Source organism: Salmo salar, chromosome ssa26, assembly GCF_905237065.1.
Source record: "Salmo salar chromosome ssa26, Ssal_v3.1, whole genome shotgun sequence".
Taxonomy (NCBI): domain Eukaryota; kingdom Metazoa; phylum Chordata; class Actinopteri; order Salmoniformes; family Salmonidae; genus Salmo; species Salmo salar.
Window position 1 is genome coordinate 5,007,955 of NC_059467.1, and position 13,680 is coordinate 5,021,634.

The 13,680-nt window shown below is 44.2% G+C and overlaps 1 protein-coding gene across 1 annotated transcript; it reads left to right on the forward strand.

Moving 5' to 3' along the window:
- The first annotated feature begins 2,837 nt into the window (after positions 1–2,837).
- LOC106586979 (uncharacterized) lies at positions 2,838–3,920 on the forward strand. Its single transcript, XM_014174767.2, has one exon. It carries the CDS (start codon positions 2,838–2,840, stop codon positions 3,672–3,674), a length of 837 nt encoding a protein of 278 aa, XP_014030242.2. The 3' UTR covers positions 3,675–3,920.
- Positions 3,921–13,680: the final 9,760 nt, after the last annotated feature.

Sequence of the window (13,680 nt, forward strand, 5' to 3'; positions counted from 1 at the left end):
ATACAAACACATGAAAATAATTTTTCAACCAGGCAGGTGCGACACAAAAGTCAGAAATAGCGATATAATTAATGCCTTACCTTTGAAGATCTTCTTCTGTTGGCACTCCAAAATGTCCCAGAAACATCACAAATGGTCCTTTTGTTCGATAATGTCCTTCTTTATGTCCCAAAAATGTTAATTTATTTTGCGCATTTGATTCAGAAATACACTGGTTCTACATCGTGGAGCTCCGCCCCATAGGGGAGCTCTGCTCCTAGTGGTTTACCCCGCTGCCTAGGCAGCGAATAGCCTGAGAGAAAATTATGCACACACCTGCAGCCAATAGGAGTACAGGTGTCCCTATATAAGGGGATGCTTCCCCTCAATCAGCTTCCCATTATCTTCAGCGACAGGACTGGACTGAAGAAGCCTAGAAGAGAAGAGAAGAATCTCAGGACGAACCCGTCGTGAATATCCTGTTGTTGGCGTCGTCCGAATATGAGCACATCTTTTCCACCCCCAAAAGCTCTTTTAAGAGCTCAGTGTCGCTGCTCCACTATGGCGGCTCTGGACCCGCACGAACTTTGTTTTGTGTGCTTAGGTTCAAAGCACGCTAGGGGCGGCCTCACAGATCCTCCGGATTTCCGGCGCCATTCTCCATCTCACGCAGGCATCGGCTGTATGTGCGGGGAGATCCAAGGCCACTTTGGTGGTCCTGGAACGACACCTCTGGTTGTCTTTGACGGCTATGAAGGAGACCGACAAAGCCGCCCTATTAAACGCCCCCATCTCTGACAGCGGCCTTTTTGGAGACACCGTCACAGATGCGACGGCGCGTTTCGGGAAGCTTGAGGAGGAGAAAAAGCAGCTGGCTAGACACCTGCCTTTGGCGGGAGGGTCGAAGACAGCTACTAAAGATCCCCATCGCTACACCGTCTCCAGTAGACCAGGGTCTACGGCTAGACGGAGAGCCCGTCGAGCAGCTACACCTGGAATGCCGAGAGCGGGCCCAGCCCCTACGGCGGCACCAGAGAAGGCGGCGGTGAAACCGGTGAGAGACACCCCCGTTCATTTCGTCGCCCTGGCAGCCGAGAGGCAGTCAGAAAAGACGACGGCCATGACGGGACGAGGGGGAGAGGACGGGAGAGAGCGCTGCACTTCATGTGAGGGCGCCCACTGTTCATCCCCCACCCCTGCAAAGGGATGGAGGAGTCATTGTGTCTGTGTTCAATAAAGAATGTGTTCCATCTGACTTTGTCACAAGAGAACCTCTTTTCCATAACAAAACAGAGACCGCTCAGATTCCTTCTCTCTCTATCTTTCGCTCTTCCTCTCACCACTCTGTGTGCAGCAGCGGAGCTGAACGCACACAGAGGAAAGTGGTGAGTGTGAATGACAAGAGGAAAGCAAGACGGACGCTCGTAATGAGCCGTCATGCTATACCTCATAAAAACCCAGCACTACACACTCTGAGGAGTGAAGTAGATAAGGGTTTTAATAGCAGCATGCATACACAGCCCCTTAGCGGGCCGATGAAGCAATCGCTGTTGGGAGACGGCGCACTAATTCAGGCTGGCGCCTCAATTAGTGTAGCGCAGACCCGTGCTGAGTTCACGGAGGGCTGGAACCACAAGGTTACAGGTATAACCGAAGTGTCGGCGCCCCCGATTCTCACAGAACGCGTCAGTGTTCCCTCCCCCTTTCGCGGGGGGCCCACCTTGGGCTGTCCCACCACTTCAGTGTTGGGAGACAGCGGCGGCTTGGGCCATAGAGGAATACAGGTCCTTCCTACTGTCTGTACCATAGCTTCGCGCGCTCCCGCTCTCAGAGCACTATTGGGAGTGGCAGCGAAGCTGCACCCTCTCCTCCTGGCTAAGTCGGACGCTGGAGAAGGGTTATGCCATTCAATTCCATCGAACCCCACCCCCGTTCTCGGGTGTGGTGGAGACGGTGATGAAGACGCCAGAGAAAGTAGCCGCTCTTGTGAAAGAGATTACGGAACTTTTGGCGAAGGAGGCGGTCACAGTAGTTCCCCAAGAGCAAAGGAACAGCGGGCTATATTCGCCCCTATTTCCTAGTGCCAAAAAGACGGGGGAATGAGGCCGATATTGGATTTACGCACTCTCAACGAGAGCGTAGCCAAACGCCCTTTCCGAATGCTCACGACAAAACGTCTACTGCAATGTATTCACAACAGAGACTTTTGTGTGAGCATAGATCTAAAGGACGCGTATTTTCATGTGCCGGTACTTCCGCGTCACAGGAAATTTCTGCGTTTCGCCTTTCAAGGGGTGGCGTACGAGTATACGAGAATGCCATTCGGGTACGCTCTGGCACCTCGCACGTTTTCCAAATGTGTAGAGACGGCATTGGAGCCGCTACGCCGTCAGGGGATAAGGCTATTAGCCTACCTAGACGACCTACTGGTCTTGGCCACGTCAGCAGAGCTGGCGATCACACACACGACACAGACAGTGATTCACCTCACACGTCTGGGGTTCGCTGTGAATTGGAAAAAGAGTGCGCCTTGGCCCAGTCAGCAGATTGTCTATCTGGGGTTACAGATAGACACTGTGACTATGAGGGCGCGAATTTCGGATTCTCGACGGGCTGCCCTGTTGCTAGCCCTGAGAAAGTTTTATCCGAATCACATGGTAACGGCGCATTCCGTCATGACACTTTTGGGTCTCATGTCATCTGCCCACTCCGTGGTTCCGCTGGGACTTTTGCACATGCGCAAAACACAGCGATGGTTTGCTCAACTACGACTGGACCCAGTGAGGCACCGTCGTCGATTGGTGACAGTTCCCCTCTCGCTCAGAGCGGATCTGAACTATTGGAGAGACCCGTGCGTAATGACGCAAGGGGTCGCAATAGGCAGAGTGTCATCCTACATCCCAGTGTACACAGATGCTTGTCTGACTGGATGGGGAGGGACATGTCAGGCTCGGGCAGTCGGAGGTGTGTGGTCCCCATCGGGACGTCACATCAACGTCCTGGAATTGGAAACGGTTCTACTGGTTCTGACCCACTTCGTGTCCACCCTACGGGGGCACGACGTGCTGGTCTGGTCAGACAACAGAACGACAGTAGCCTACATAAATCGCCAAGGGGGAGTCAGATCTCCTGCACTCCACCGATTGGCGGAGGAATTGTGGCTGTGGGCTCACGAGCACCTTCGCTCGTTGACAGCAGCACACATCCCAGGCTTTCAGAATATCGGCGCAGACCTCATGTCTCGAGGGGGTCCCCGAGACGACGAGTGGCGACTGCACCCCGAGATTGTTCTCCAAATATGGGAACGGTTCGGGAGAGCCGAGGTGGACCTGTTCGCATCACGTGTGAACGCGCAGTGTCCCCTATGGTTTTCTCTACGAGCCCAGGACGAACCGCCACTAGGGATAGACGCTTTTGCGCACCAGTGGCCAGAGGTTCTCCTGTACGCATTTCCACCGCTGTCCTGCATTCTCCCACTGCTAGCCCGCGTGAGAACAGGAGGGCTGTCAATCATATTGATAGCCCCCGACCGCCCAGGGGCTCCGTGGTACGCGGAGATGATGCAAATGTTGATTGCGCCATCATGGCCAATTCCACATCGACAGGACGCAATGTCTCAGGCGGCAGGCATGATAGAGCAATGGCCTCTGATCGGCCAGCCACTGAAGGTCTGGCTCCTGAGAGGGACAGGTTAGAGCGCCGTGGGTTATCTGATTCGGTAATCAGAACCATACAGGGCTCACGTGCCAGTTCCACATACAGGACTTATGCCAGTAGATGGAACGTGTTTTCACAATGGTGCGTTACAGAGAATGTGGACCCCGTGTGCTGTCAGGTTGAGAGTGTGCTCTCTTTCCTACAGTTCATGTTTGACAAGCAGCGCTCACCCGCCACCATTAAGGTGTTCGCGGCAGCGATTTCAGCTTGTCATGAGGGGTTTGGCAGAGACACTGTGTTCAGTCATCCTTTAGTGAAACGGTTTCTGTTGGGGACGCGGCGGCTTAGGCCAGTGGCTAGAGCCACGCTACCACAGTGGGATTTAACGTTGGTACTCGAGGCGCTCTGTGAGACGCCGTTCGAACCATTGAATCAAATCCCACTCAAGATGTTGTCTTTGAAGACGGCACTGTTGCTTGCCTTGACTACAGCCAAGCGTGTCAGTGTTTTGTGTGCTCTTTCGACGAGACCCGACTGCCTGGCCATAAATGGCGATTTGAGCAGAGCGGTGTTACGTCCTAACCCGGCATTTACGCCGAAGGTTATTAAAACCTCTATGGGACCGGCGGGACGAATTCGTCCCACCTACGTAACAGCCACTGCCATCCTGTGGCGCGATTTTCAAAATCTTCAAAATCATATTACTTCAATTTCTCAAACATATGACTATTTTACAGCCATTTAAAGATAAGACTCTCGTTAATCTAACCACACTGTCCGATTTCAAAAAGGCTTTACAACGAAAGCAAAACATTAGATTATGTCAGCAGAGTACCAAGCCAGAAATAATCAGACACCCATTTTTCAAGCCAGCATATAATGTCACCAAAACCCAGAAGACAGCTAAATGCAGCACTCACCTTTGATGATCTTCATCAGATGACAACCCTAGGACATTATGTTATACAATACATGCATGTTTTGTTCAATCAAGTTCATATTTATATCAAAAACCAGCTTTTTACATTAGCATGTGACGTTCAGAACTAGCATACCCCCCCGCAAACTTACGGGAATTCGCTAACATTTTACTAAATTACTCACGATAAACGTTCACAAAAAGCATAACAATTATTTTAAGAATTATAGATACAGACCTCCTCTATGCACTCGATATGTCCGATTTTAAAATAGCTTTTTGGTGAAAGCACATTTTGCAATATTCTAAGTACATAACCCAGGCATCACGGGCTCGCTATTTAGACACCCGGCAAGTTTAGCACTCACCATAATCATATTTACTATTATAAAAATGTCATTACCTTTTGTTGTCTTCGTCAGAATGCACACCCAGGACGTCTACTTCAATAACAAATGTTGGTTTGGTCCAAAATAATCCATCGTTATATCCGAATAGCGGCGTTTTGTTCGTATGCGTTCCAGACACTATCCGAAATAGTAAAGAAGTGTCGCGCTTGGCGCAATTCCTGACAATAAAATTCAAAGTATTCAATTGCCGTACGTCGAAGCATGTCAACCGCTGTTTAAAATCAATTTTTACGTCATTTTTCTCGTAGAAAAGCGATAAAATTCCGACAGGGAATCTCCTTTTCGGCAAACAGAGGAAAAAATCCCAAAGGCGGGGGCGGTCGGGGTCACGCGCATAAGCTAGTGTCTCTTGATGGGCCACTTGAGAAAGGCGATAATGTGTTTCAGCCTGGGGCTGGAATGACGACATTCTGTTTTTTCCCGGGCTCTGAGCGCCTATGGACGACGTGGGAAGTGTCACGTTAGAGCAGAGATCCTTAGTAAATGATAGAGATGGCAAAGAAGTTCCAGAAATGGTCAGACAGGCCACTTCCTGTAAAGGAATCTCTCAGGTTTTGACCTGCCATTTGAGTTCTGTTATACTCACAGACACCATTCAAACAGTTTTAGAAAATTTAGGGTGTTTTCTATCCATATGTAATAAGTATATGCATATTCTAGTTACTGAGTAGGAGTGGTAACCAGATTAAATCGGGTATGTTTTTTATCCAGCCGTGTCAATGCTGCCCCCTAGCCCTAACAGGTTATTAAGAACTCATACAGGTCACAGACTGTTGAGCTATGGGCTTTCTTCCCCCCTCCTCATGAGGAGCGGAGAGAGGAGAGACTTCATCGCCTGTGCCCGGTGCGCGCCTTAGCGTGCTACGTGGATCGCCCGGTGGTAATTAGGTCATCACCTCAGTTGTTTGTGTGTCACGGTGCTAACGCACTGGGTAGACCACTTTCAAAACAGCGGCTGTCTCATTGGCTTTGCGAAGGCATTGAGACGGCTTATGAGGCGGCGGGCCGAACAATGCCTCATGGCGTAAGAGCCCACTCCACTCGTGGAGTAGCGGCGTCTACGGCACTTCTCAGAGGAATTGGGGTAGAGGATATTTGTGCAGCGGCGTCGTGGTCGTCACCGTCTCCTTTTATCCGATTCTACCTATTAGACATGTCGTCTAATTCTTTCGCTCGTTCTGTACTCAGCGTAGTTGAGGACAGAACTTGAGTTAAGAAAGGTTGCAGAACTAATGGGCTGGGTTCCCATTAGGTCCGCTCTTTTTTGACAGACACGTGAGAGACACGTGTAACATAGCCTTTGTTTGACATTGTCAATACAACAGGGAATGTTTAGACTGCCACCAGTGTGTCATAGTGCTGGGAAATAGTACTGTAACCTAGTGTTACTTGACTATTAGACCGGTCACTAAAGTTGATGGAATATTGAGGCATCATACATCTGCTAAGCAGGATAGTTGGCCTAAAATATATCGTCTGCCCACGAATCATTGGCTCTGCCTATGGATTGAGTGTGGTGAATTACACTGAGAAAACAGTGAACATGTCTTCTAAATTGGTTCAGCCTGTACTCAGCTTTGCTGAGGTGAAGGCTGGAAATAGACAGAAAAAACACAGGACTAATGGACAGGGTTTCCATCAGGTCCGTTTTTTCCCCGTTTATTAGAAGGACTGTAGGACATGACTCCTGGCTGAATGGCACAGTGGAGTCATGTACTATAATTTGCCCACCAGGCTGACTGTGTTGGGCAGAAGGATTAGGGATATAGTTTTGTAATTGATATTACAGTACTATTAGACCAATCTGAATATCAATAGAGTTGAGTTCATCTATCTGTGGTACAGTAAGTATGACTCATATTCTATGATCTGGTCACTAGTCATTGGCTTTGCCTTTAGACTGAGTGAGCGGATTAGATCAAGGACGCAGCACATTGTAACTTACTGTATTTCACAGTAAGTTACAGTACTGTGGGAATTGGTCGCAGCCATTGCTGAGCTGACCTTTTCTTAAGTGGAAAGTGTTTGGCTCGGCAGGGAGTACATCTTGGGAGCGTTTCGCTCCGCCTTAAACCACTAGGAGCAGAGCTCCCCTATGGGGCGGAGCTCCACGATGTAGAACGATAGTTACCGGAGTGTAACTCCAGTTCTATGAGTGGAGTGGAGCCCCATAGGGCTTAAGGCCCTGCCGACCCCCAGTCTCGCTGAAGATAATTTTTCGGGAGGCTGATTGAGGGGAAGCATCCCCTTATATAGGGACACCTGTACTCCTATTGGCTGCAGGTGTGTGCATAATTTTCTCTCAGGCTATTCGCTGCCTAGGCAGCGGGGTAAACCACTAGGAGCAGAGCTCCCCTATGGGGCTCCGCTCCACTCATAGAACTGGAGTTACACTCCGGTAACTATCGTTTCAACTCGCCCAACTTGCCTACAAAGTATCTAATAAGTTACCTGTAAACTTTGTCCAAACATTTAAACAACGTTCCTAATCCAACCTCAGGTACCCTAAAACGTAAATAATCGCTAAAATGTAAGACAGAATAAACTGTTTCTAATACCGGATAAAAAGAATGTTCACACACAACAAAGCAGTAGAGTCCATCTGGAGTGACACTTACAATGAATAGGACTACTTCTTCATTTCTCAAAAGAAAAACATAGAACAATTTCTAAAGACTGTTGACATCTAGTAGAAGCCATAGGAACTGCAACCAGGTTCCTAATAGTAAGGGTATCTCATAGAAAATCATTGGAAAATCCTATGACCTCATTTTTTCCCCCCTGGATGGTTTGTCCTCGGGGTTTCGCCTGCCAAATCAGTTCTGTTATACTCACAGACATTATTTTAACAGTTTTAGAAACTTTAGAGTGTTTTCTATCCAAACCAATTATATGCATATCCTAACTTCTGGGCCTGAGTAACAGGCAGTTTACTTTTGGCACGCTTTTCATCCGGATGTCAGAATACTGCCCCCTACCTAAGAGAGGTTAAGAACAAATTATTATTTTCAATGACGGCCTAGGAACAGTGGGTTAACTGCCTTGTTCAGGAGCAGAATGACAGATGTTTACCTTGTCAGCTCGGGAATTCAATCTAGCAACCTTTCGGTTACTGGCCCAACACTCTAAGCCCTAGGCTACCTGCCGCCCCTCGCCATTCCTATGGTGCTTTGCAGCTTTCAGAAAGCCTACCCGGGTCAACCACCAGAGGGGGACCGCAACGATGATCCACAACCAGGACATCACGTGGTCATGATTTTTATATTGGTTTGCAACTTGCAGGATAATCACAAGATTGAACCGACCAGAAGGGGGACTATCATGACGTGCCATTTTTGGTTGAGGATCATAGCTCTCTCTCTCTCTCTCACCACAGGTTTATAACAGTCATAAATTCCTAAAACTCTTTACCCTACTTGGCCAAAATTAAGGTTGAGAATCCCTTTGTTACCGCAGAGAAATACTTTGCAGTATGGTAATGTCAAAAGGTTGAATCATGTAACAGTATTTCTGTATTCCAAGCAGTTGGAGTGGTCCATGGACACTTAAGGAACAGTTATGTCGAGTTTGTTTCATTTGGTGACCTCATGAAAGACAGGAGACACACATTACTGTTTCTTTGTTTGTATACACTTCTCAATTATGAGGTTTGCATCTGAATGTTGAAAAAAATAAATGATAATTTATTTATAAATAAAAGCATTCTGAACGAGAGTATGGGTTTTCATATAAAGTTTTAACTAGTCAGTGACCACAACCCGTGAGCACAGACATTTACATCGGCGTCACGGAACGCCCCCTTTTCTACTAAAAGTATAAAACTCACTTTCCGACTAAATTTACATTAGACCAAAACATGCCGCGTGATGCTGGTGTGTGAAGTGGTTTAAACTACAACTCTACAAAAGGACAAGACCAGAGAACGTGGAGATCATCACCACGCTGAAATGGTGAAGAAATATACAAGCTAAAGACCAATTATTCAGGCTGCAGCTGTTTAAATACTTTAGTCTGGTAAACGTATCCGTTCTAAGAACATTTCCGAATGGTACTCTGACTTATCCATTATAACAACGTACAACTACAACAGGCTTTGATCTCTGGTGGACAAACCAGAGGCTGTCTGTCGACTCACTATCCAGAGACGGACCGGCGATCGCAGAGAGGAACAAAGGCATACACCTGTAAATATGTAAATTGCCATTTCTTTTCGAATGAGTGGTTGTTCATGTTAAAAGTATTAGCGTTTCCATGAGTGTAGTTACAAACTGAGTTTCCAGCTCTTGAGCTGTCCCCACCCCTTTCTTTTGTCTACCAAGCCGTCATAACGATTTCGTCCACTAGGGACTGTTCCTTCTGTCATGTTAGTGCCCAATGTATAACTAATTGTGTGTGTTTATGTAATTCTGTGATTGATTTGTTAGTAAATAAATAATTAATCACATTTTTATATAGCTGATTCATGATTTATTTTAGGGTTCGTGCAGATGTCCAAGAGTTTGCGCCATTCAGGAATGAGACTGATGAGGTAACAATACATTAATAGAAGACTGTAATTGATAAGATAATAAAATATCTTTATAGTTATATTCGGGAAATTGAAACTCTATAAACAACATTTTCCTGTGGTTCCCCAACTTCCTAGTTAATTACTATTCCGTGATTCGTTTAAAACTGGAATAATTACACATCGAGAATTGATTTGATAAAATAAGCCTTCACATTTAATGTCAACGCTACGACATAGGGTCCAAAAGTATTGTGATAAATTCACTTATATGTGTATTAAAGTTGTCAGAAGCTGAGAATTTTTTGTATTTTATGTTTGAATTGATTCATTTTACTATGTTATTAAATATCTACGTTTAATTTCACTCTGTCCATTCTTGATCTTTAGCCTATGCCTATTACTATAACACAATGCACATAGCTAATTATCTTATGGTGTAGATACAATAATATTTACTGTATAGACTGGTAATTTGCAAGTTATAGTCTATGGGTTCCAGATCAAACGTGTTGCTCTTTCAGCCAAAACACCCCATACAGAAGCAATCAGTTGATATAACAAAGAACAAACATAACAAATCTGACTATATCAATCAGACAGTATTAGGTCAGATGGTTGAAAATCACAGATTCATATTGTAATCTTTACAGTAGGCAAAAATCATCTTGTGGTCTTCCTATTTGTTGTTAGTGACGCTCTCCATTCTCCACTGCTGTGGTTCTGAACTCGCCACAGCATGCCTTGCATTTCTTCCGCGCTGGCTAGCAGCAGCTGTCCCTGGTCCTGAAATAAAACGTTGGCGCAATATTATAAAAGGCGCACAGGTTAACGTACACAGTTCTTCATTTTACCTGTCCCTTCTCCAATATAGTTAAGCTACAACATTCTGTTTGGAGCAAATTAATGCCAATCTGAGACTTAGAAGTAAACAAGAGTGACCTTTGTCTTTCAACTGGAACAATGTTAGTTCAATGGATAAAGGTGCAGCATAATTTTGTTCCAAATGCCACCCTATTTCCTTGAAAGTGCACTACTTTTGATCAGAGGCCTAGGCACATGTTGATATATTAGTTATGAGCAGTGGATTGGGATGATCAACTTTAGTACTTAGTGGATGTCTTATGAGTAATAAGAAAATAATCATCAAAAGTGATGAGAATATTGCATTTTGGAAAGCATTTTGGCTGACTGATCTTGAACGTCACAATTCATTTCAGAGTTTATTATAGGCCTATAGGCTAGGCTATATATTAAAATACATAGGCCCACGTGTATATCAACATAGCTTATATATATATATATATATATATATATATATATGGATTATATATATAGCATATATAATGCTATTATGTATATTACTTCACCTGCATTTTTCTGTGGGATATAGACCTACCCCTGAGTCATATTTTTTAATTTTCTAAGCAAGTCAGTTAGGAACAAATTCTTATTTACGATGACGGCCTACCACAGCCAAACACAGATGGCGCTGGGCCAATTGTGTGCCACCCTATAGGACTCCCAATCACGGCCAGATGTGATGCAACCTGGATCCGAACCAGAGACTGCAGTGACGCCTCTTGCACTGAGATGCAGTGCCTTAGACCGCTGCGCCACTCGGGAGCTCCAGTGACATTGACAGACCGTCTATCTGTTTGGGCTCTAGGCTAATTGTCTGCGGAAAATATTTGATGAAGGTGAAAGCCAAATCATGCCACAACTGCTTTTTTTGAATAGGCAGTGAGAATTAATTTTCAAAATGACAATAGAGGTGATGTGAGTAATGGATATAGGAGTTGAAAGGCCACATATAGGTTGTTGAATGTTTAAATTGTCTCGAAGCGTCGATATTGATGTAACAACATTTCTCTAAACATTTCTACACACACACTTGTTTTCTGCCATGAACCTTTATACACCCCTAGGAAACCTTTGTAAGAGGTCAGGTCTGGTCATGGAATAACCCAGATATATATATTTTTTTGTAGCCCCGGCTTATGGCTTGGCACAAATTATATTTTGCATGACATAATTATGCAATCCCATACCCCTGGTGTCGATAGGGTGCACAGTAGTGCCACCCACAGTCAACATTTTCCCAAACGTTGATGATTTTTTAATCAAGAATAGATGAACATATCCAAACATTATTTGATATGAAAGGTTTAGTAAAGGGACCTTATTAAATATTAAGAATCACACATTTCAAGCTTAAATAGTTATGATGAAAAACACATTTCAAAAAGTGCATCACTTCAGACATTGAATTGGCATGTGCTGATTCAGTACAGTGTTATGTATGTCCTAATGAATTTACATATCATTCTACACATTAATTAGAATGACATTGGCAAAGATATTGATAAAGAACAAACCAGTTAGGGTTAGGAAAAAAAATACAAAATGGTGCCACATTTGTAGTTCACAACTTTTCCGGTTTCTGTAACATAAGAATTGATCTATTACATTGATTATTTAATAGAATCCGACAATGTATACGACATTCAAATGAAAGCAACATTGCGTAAGAAGAATTTATGAATAGTTTAAAAATGTAATCTGAAAATTCAGAAACATAGTCTATTATTTCACGGGCAGTACGATGCACATAACCAAAACAAACGCTGACCGAACGGCCAAACCGAAGACGTGGCCAAATGCTGTGACAACACAGATAACAGATATATATATATATATATATATATATATATATATATATATATATTGTGTGTGCCTGATCACAATTTTCCCCCTATGTCAGACCTGCCTGCACAAGTGCCATTTTTTTTAATCTACATTTTAATCATACAAACAAATGCTAATAGTCGCATTAAAAGTATGACATCTACCCAAAAGATGTCATGGGTCATAATTGGGTTAGCATAATAAAATATTACAATAATCACTTAAATCATTCTGTGTCCATAGTTTTGATGATTAAGTGTGTGTGACTAGAATCTAGGCAACATTATTTTTGAACTAACATGTTTCATCTGCAGCAGATGGGAGAGTCAGTTCTTGTACTCAAGTACAAGAAAAGTAGCCCTCTCGAAAACTACTTGAGTGAAAGTAAAAAAGCGACTGGTCAAAGTACTAGTTATTCATTTGAACATCTCATACATACATAACAAGGAATTGTTGATGGATGGTTGAGGGGCAGCTATTGGGGAACTGTGGGGGGATCTTGGAGGGTTCAGGTCCCCGTTTTTGGCCTTGTGGGAGATCTGTCGACATGCCCTTGAGGATGACATTGACCCTGGATACTTCTGTGTGTCGCTCTGAATGGGAGTCTATTAGATGACTGGTGTGGTGTAGTTGTTGAGGGGCTTCGCTGCAAGTATACTGTATGTTATGGATTCAATAACAAAAATATATATATGTGTGTTGCATTTGGGACAGTAAAGCGTGGGAACACATTCTGAATGGAGGGAGTCATCAGCCCTTGAAAGGATACATGAAATACATTATGCATGACATATGAAATATCAAATCAACCTCGGTTGCTGATTGTGGGACACTTAACAATGTTGATTATTCATTTAATTACAAACTGAAAACATTTAAGCTAAAAATGAGATCAACTGCATTTGAAAACTGGATAGAGAAGAGGCAAAGCCTGTTTGGATTGTTTAAATTATATAGAGTATGGTGTTATTTGATCAATTATGAATAGATTTACATACCCTTTTTTGAATCAATATAGCTTCTTGTTCCTGTCCACTGACACTGCAATCATGCCGGGGGAACAGGCTGGGCAGTCAAAGTACTGTATATTGCAGACCTGATCAATTTCAGAGCGGCAGTAAGTCCACTCAAAGAAGCTTTTTTGGAAAATTGTCCACACAGATCATTCCGTTCTGGTAAGAGAAAAACACATATGGGAAAGATATGAAATAACTTACAACAATACTATAAACAAAGCATACAATAATTCACTATGGCTGACTGTGTTTGAGTTAAAGCAGGGCCCGTGCATAGTGTTGCCAAGCAAAGCCAACTCAAAAGTAGGACGAGTACTTACGTTGTAAAGAGCAGGAAATATTAGATGCAAGAGGGGCACAGATAAGGAGCATGGCAGGACAGTGGTGCAGGAGACATAATTTTCAGATATTACACGTTTCTAATTTTGACAGAAAGTGGTTTCATTTCAAGCTAAAGTGTACTGTTAGCTAGCTAGCAAATGTTAGCTGGCTGGCTCCCTAGCT

Excerpts from the sequence above, each read along its gene's own strand:
- LOC106586979 (XM_014174767.2), top strand. The coding sequence starts at position 2,838 with ATGACGCAAGGGGTCGCAATAGGCAGAGTGTCATCCTACATCCCAGTG.